The sequence below is a fragment of the Dipodomys ordii genome, unplaced genomic scaffold, assembly GCF_000151885.1.
Source record: "Dipodomys ordii isolate 6190 unplaced genomic scaffold, Dord_2.0 Scaffold105, whole genome shotgun sequence".
In the NCBI taxonomy this organism is placed as follows: Eukaryota; Metazoa; Chordata; class Mammalia; order Rodentia; family Heteromyidae; genus Dipodomys; species Dipodomys ordii.
The window spans coordinates 1,710,404-1,716,403 of record NW_012267321.1 but is presented as its reverse complement, the minus strand read 5'-3'; the positions used below and the strand labels follow the sequence as shown (position 1 = coordinate 1,716,403).

The following is a 6,000-nucleotide window of genomic DNA, read 5'->3' as shown; positions in this document are numbered from 1 at the left end:
GGCCCTGAGTTCAAGCCCTAAGACCCCCTCCCCACAAACACATACACACACACACACACACACACACACACACACACACACACACGCACGCGCACACACACACACACACGCACACACACACGCACGCACACTCTAGCTTTAGAAATCCAGAATCCTCCAGTGTTGGACCCACAGAATTCTAGAATCTTGGACTCTCTATCCCAGCCCCTGCCTGGTTGAGTGTGGCAGCATTGTGCCTGCCATGTGGTTTGTCGTAAGCCTCACCTAGTTCTTCCCTCCATGTGGCCAAAGGTGTTTCACGCAGCAGGTGGCAGTTGTAATGACTGCCATTCTAGAATGCCTTGCCTTGTGAGTGTTCTAGGCCCACAGAATAGAGACATTACAGTCCTGGAGGCTTTCACTCACTCACCCTAGCCTAGAAGACAGGATTCCTAGAATTCTAGAACCTGGAGCCTAGAAAATTCTAGAAGCCTATATTTACAAACGTGTCAAATCTGGGGAACTCGGTGTCCCAGAATTCTATCATTACAGGGTTTTCTAACCCCCAAAGCTTTAAGTCTTGACAGTTTTTTGGGAGTCCTAAACTATTTGAATCCTAGACTCATACATTTCTAAAACCATATTCTAGAGTGAGAAAGTTCTACTCTTCTGCTTCTGGAAGAGCATAGAAGGCTAGGTTGTTGAAAGGCGTAGCTTTAATGCAGGAGATGCCATCCAGAGGAAGTACAGAAGGTTAGAACCTTCGAGCCCTAAGATGCCAAAACTCGAGCCTCTCAGAATTCTAGATGCATGGGTAGGTTAGGATTATAGGATTCTAGAACATTAAGATTTTGGGTGTTCTAATAGGATTCTAGATTCAAAATGGTGCCAGAATCCCTCTTCTTTTTTTGTTTTTGGTTTGGTTTATTTTGAGACAGGGTGATACTCTGTACCCCCCAAGCTGGCCTCAAACTTGCAACCTTCCTGCCTCTACTTCTCAAGTGTGGAGACTATGGGTGCAGGAATCACCACATGTGACTTGGGAACCCCCAGCATCACCTCTGGATGAGCCATCTTTCCTTCAGGAATAAAGCATGCATGATGCTTCCGGATGCGGGATGGGAGTTTCCCATCATGCACTGCTCTGTGATGAACTCAAGCTTTGGTCTCAGTCTGAGAGAACTTTGCTTTCAACTTAGCCCCAAAGACAAGATGGGAAAAGTAGAGATGTGGACGTGGGAGAGAGATTCAGAGGCAAGATGGAGGAGGAGGGGCTCAATTCCCTGCCCAGAGCGAATAGCCACCAGGGCATCAGAGAGGAGCAGAGCTCGGAGTCACATCTCAGACCCCTCACGCCCGGAGTCCTCTGCTATTAGCCTAGTGCCTAATGTCAGAGGTCAGAGGCTGGGGATCGAGTAGACTTCCACAAGACACTCACCTCTCCAGAGCACAGACCTAGAGCAGAGCGCACACGCTGGGACTTCAGCAAGTGAGCCTCAGGTTGGGTATCAGGAAGAAGTGCCGAAGGGATTGAAGGACGTGACAAATAGGAAAAGCCTGAGGCCACAGACGCACCCCAATGTGGGGATTTTCCATATCCTGTCCCCCTGTATGCACACACCCCAAAACACTGACAACCACTCCCGTGGAAGCCACCAGACCTGTGGTGGCAGGAGGTGGGGTTGTTATGATGTGCAAGGTGGGGCCCCCAGGTGCCCACAAGGGACCTTCTCGGGTCACCACTGAGGCACCAGGTGGGCAGGGAGAAAGGTGGCTAGACGAGAAGGGGATACGGGCAGCCAAAAAGCCAGTTTGGAGGGCCAGAGACCCAGAGAGGGGGTGTGTGGTTTATGGAAGGTCACACAGTACCCCAAAAGACAGAAAAGGCCCAGAGCTGAGCAGACCTCCCCCTCCCCTCCCCACACTGGCTTCCAGCTTGGCTTCTGCTGTCTCTCCCACAGGTTCCTGTGGGTCCGCCTCGGGGAGCACCACCTGTGGAAGTGGGAGGGCTCCGAGCAGCTCTTCAGAGCCACCGAGTTCTTCCCACATCCCGGGTTCAACAGCGACCTCAGAGCCAACGACCACAACAATGACATCATGCTGATCCACCTGCCCCGGCCAGCACGGCTGGGCCCTGCCGTGCAGCCCCTGAATGTCAGCGAGACCTGCGTGGACCCTGGCAACCAGTGCCTCATCTCAGGCTGGGGTGCCGTGTCCAGCCCCAAGGGTACGGCTCTGCCTGGGGTACTTCCCCCCCTCACCGTACAGGGCCGCTGCACTGATCCTCCCGCTCTTCTTTTTCTCCTCTCTCTCCCACTCTCCCTCCCTCTCGGTTAATCAACTTCATCACACATTAGTGTCTTTCCTCAAGTCCACAATGCTCTAGATTTTCGTGTGCATCACTATCCTAATGCATTATTAAGGATGCAGGAAAAAAATTTGCCAGGGGTGATGGCACATGCCTGTAATCCCAGCATTCAGGAGGCTGAAACAGGAGGATCCTAAGTTCCAGGGAAAGAAAGAGGTGGGGGTTGGGGGGAGAAAGGGAGAGGGGAAGCGAGAGAATATGGGGAACCAAAAGGTGACACTAAGCTGGGTACCAGTGGCTCAAGCCTGTCATCTTAGATACTCAGGAGGCTGAGATCTGAGGATCGTGGTTCAAAGCCAGCCCATGCAGGAAAGCCTGTGAGACTCTTATCTCCAATGAACCACCAGAAAACCAGAAGTGGCGCTGTGGCTCAAAGTGGTAGAGCGCTAGCCTTGAGTGAAAAAGCTCAGGGACAGCGCCCAAGCCCTGAGTTCAAGCCCCAAGGCTGACAAAAAAAAAAAAGTGATAACGATGGTAAGACATGTTTGACTGGAAGACACATCCTGATTCCCAAGATGTTGCAAGGTAAACATACACACAACTTAGAACTGAAATAAAGTGTGCATCTCCTTCTCTGCCTTTACATTAGGCATTCCAAATAACAGTATTAATTGCTATTAATAACAAATATTTCCAGTATTAGTTTACAAACTGTCTTGGACAAAAAGAATCAGTCTGCATTTGTGGCTGGGGGTAGGTCAAACTTGGGAGACTTTATATTGATAACAAAATTTTTTAATTTTTTTTATTTTTTATTATTTTTTGGGGTCCGGTCGTGGGGCCTAAACTCTGGGCTTGGGTGCTGTCCCTCAGCTCTTCAGCTCAAGGCGAATGCTCTACCACTTGAGCCACAGCGCCACTTCCGGCTTTTTTCTTTTTGCTTATGTGGTGCTGAGGAATCGAACCCAGGGCCTCAGGCATGCAAGGCAAGCACTCTACCACTGAGCCACCTTCCCAGCCCAATATATTGAAAGCCAGCTCTCTGGGCTGATTTGAGAAGCTCAAAGCCCCTGGCAGGAGACGCACCTCATAGTAGCAGAACATGTTTCAGCACGCCAGTGCTCTGCAGTCCAGACTCACCACTGCAAAAACAAGAAACAAAACAACAAAAAAAGCAAAGGCCTCAAGACTGTACACCCTCATACCTAACCCTCCTGGGAAAGTCCACAGAGGCTGTCCCTGGGACAAGGGTTCTCTGGCTCAAAGCAATTCACCCCACTGGCTGCAACCTGACAAGCCCCCTCGCTCAGGGCCTACCAACTCCCCCCTTCCCCATGCAACTGAGTTTGTGCCCTGGTGTTATAGTTATATCGATCCAAATGGGGTACATCTGTAATCCTAGATTTCTCTGTTGGCCTGTGTGAGTTAAGACATTTGTCTTCTGGTTTCTGCACCTTGTGGTTTCTCTTCTCTCTCCTTCTGCCAGCTCCCCCTCCTCTAGCCATCTATTCTGTCTCCCCAGCCCCCACCCTCTTCTCTTTGGAGGTCCCAGGATTTGAACCCTGGGCCTCCAACTTGCTTAGGCACCCCCAGACCTGGGCCTGTCTCTGCTCTCCATCTCTGAGTCTTAAGGCCTTCTCCCTGTGGAAGGCCTGCAAGGGGGCTGGGGCCGCGTGGGCATGGGGAGAGCTGGGCAGCTGCTGACCCCGCTCTCCCCGGCCGGCTTCTTCCCGAACAGTGCAGTACCCGCTCACGCTGCAGTGTGCCAACATCAGCATCCTGAACACCATGCTGTGCCACTGGGCGTATCCGGGCCACATTTCTGAGAGCATGCTCTGCGCCGGCTTGTGGGAGGGGGGCAGAGGCTCCTGCCAGGTGAGACTTCAATGGGGGGGGGGGGGGGGGGGGGGGGGGGGAGAGGAGGGGGAGGGAGGCAGAGGGGGGAAGCTCCGCCATTTGTCTGGGTCTTGGGGGGGCCAGAGGGGGGAGCCCCAGAGAGTTTTGAGACAAGACAGGGCTAGGAGGTCAGAATGCTGGGGGGAGAAGGGGGGTCCCCAATCTTCTGCTCCTGGGCCTGAGGGGGGAGGGAGGCCTGGAACCTTGGCGACCCTGTCATTCTCACGAATAGTTTGTCTTAACGATTTCTCCACCTGCTCCCCCCCTCACCGCCCCACAGGGTGACTCCGGGGGGCCCCTGGTGTGCAATGGGACCCTGGCAGGTGTGGTGTCCGGGGGCTCAGAGCCCTGCTCCAGACCGAGGCGCCCCGCTGTCTACACCAGCGTGTGCCACTTCAGTGATTGGATTCAGAAAACCATAGAGGAAAACCAGTGAGCCCTCCCACCCAGGACCACCTGGAGAGCAAGGTGGGCGCGGGGTCGGGGGTCACCGCAGCCCCAAGCTTCAAAGGTGAACACCCTGGACCTACAACCAAGCTCTGGACGCGGACTCCGCCCCTCAGGCACCGCCCCTCCAGTGAAGGCCACGCCCCGGCCACGCCTCCGGCAAGCGGTGGACAAGGCCACGCCCCTCGGTGCCCAGCAGATGAGACTCCGCCCCCTTTTGTCCCTGGCTTCCTGATATCACCTAGAGCAGGCCCCCATCACGAGGCTCCTCCCTCCAAGGAATAACGTTGCCCAATGGGACGACTTCTCCTCTAGACTCCGCCCATCCGGCCACACCTTCTCCACAGAGGCCTGACCACTGTGGTGCCCAGCGGCACGGCAGCCACGCCTACAACGTTGGGTTCCGCCCCTCGCAGTCCTGCGCTGGGCGGGTCTGGGGTTTGAATCCTGGCGGGGAGGACTGGGGGAGTCGGGGAGGGTATCGATCCTCTGCGGACCTGTGCATGACCAACAATAAACGCGGAGACCTGCTTCCTGGTGCTGTCGGTGTGGGATGCAGAGGTGGGAGGTGCAGGGCGAACGAGGGAAGCCCGTCCCCATCCCAGCCCCTCCTAAGCCGGGCCTGACGTCGCTCCACCAGCCGAGGGCAGCCGGGCCCTCCCGCCGCCCCCAGGGGAAGGGGAAACCAGGTCACGGCGCCTCCCAAACCTGCCTTCCCACATCCCGCACCCCTCCGACCGAGGGTGGGCCAGGCTGTCCTCACCAGGCCCTGCAGAATCACCGGCCTTCTTCCGATGCGGGTCGGTTACTGCGGCGCCCCCGCCCCTCCTCCTCCTCGATCGCGCTCCCAGTCCCTCCTGGAGGGAAGACAAAACCAATTCAGCTTCAGTCCTCCTCCCTCAGACCCGGGAATCCAGACCCCAGTCCTCCTCCATATCCAGGAGTCCAGATTCCAGCCTCCTCCCTCAGACCCAGAGTCCAGACCTCAGCTTCCTCCATCAGACCTAGGGGTCCAAACTCTAATCCTCCTCCTTCAGACCCAGGAGTCCCGACCCCAGCTCTCCTCCCTCAGGCCTGGGGTCCCAGCCCTGAGCCCCTCCTCTCCCTCACCTCAGGTGTCCGGAGATCTCAGTCCCTCCTCCCTCAAGGTTTGGGTCCAGCCCCTCCGCCCTGCCCTTCCTCACGCAGGGTGCTCCCGAGCGGGGCACTGGCTGGGGAGGAGGCGGGGTGGGGCGGGGACTCCCGGTTAAAAGGCTGGGAATCTTAGTACCAGGTGGACAGAACGGAAGTACGAGGCCTCTGCCACTGAATACGAATCAGTAGGTGACCCCGCCCCCCCGGATTCTGGAAGGTGAGGTGCAGAGGTGCTC

At 55.9% G+C, this 6,000-nt stretch overlaps 1 protein-coding gene across 1 annotated transcript in view; it reads left to right on the top strand.

Moving 5' to 3' along the window:
* The window catches only part of Klk9 (kallikrein-related peptidase 9), a 5,572-nt gene extending 953 nt beyond the window's left edge, over nt 1–4,619 (top strand). Inside the window, exons 3-5 of the mRNA XM_013027601.1 lie at nt 1,941–2,206; nt 4,026–4,162; nt 4,464–4,619. Coding sequence (XP_012883055.1) covers nt 1,941–2,206; nt 4,026–4,162; nt 4,464–4,619 — 559 coding nt within the window. The remainder of the gene's footprint in view (nt 1–1,940; nt 2,207–4,025; nt 4,163–4,463) is intronic.
* The last annotated feature ends 1,381 nt before the right edge of the window (nt 4,620–6,000 follow it).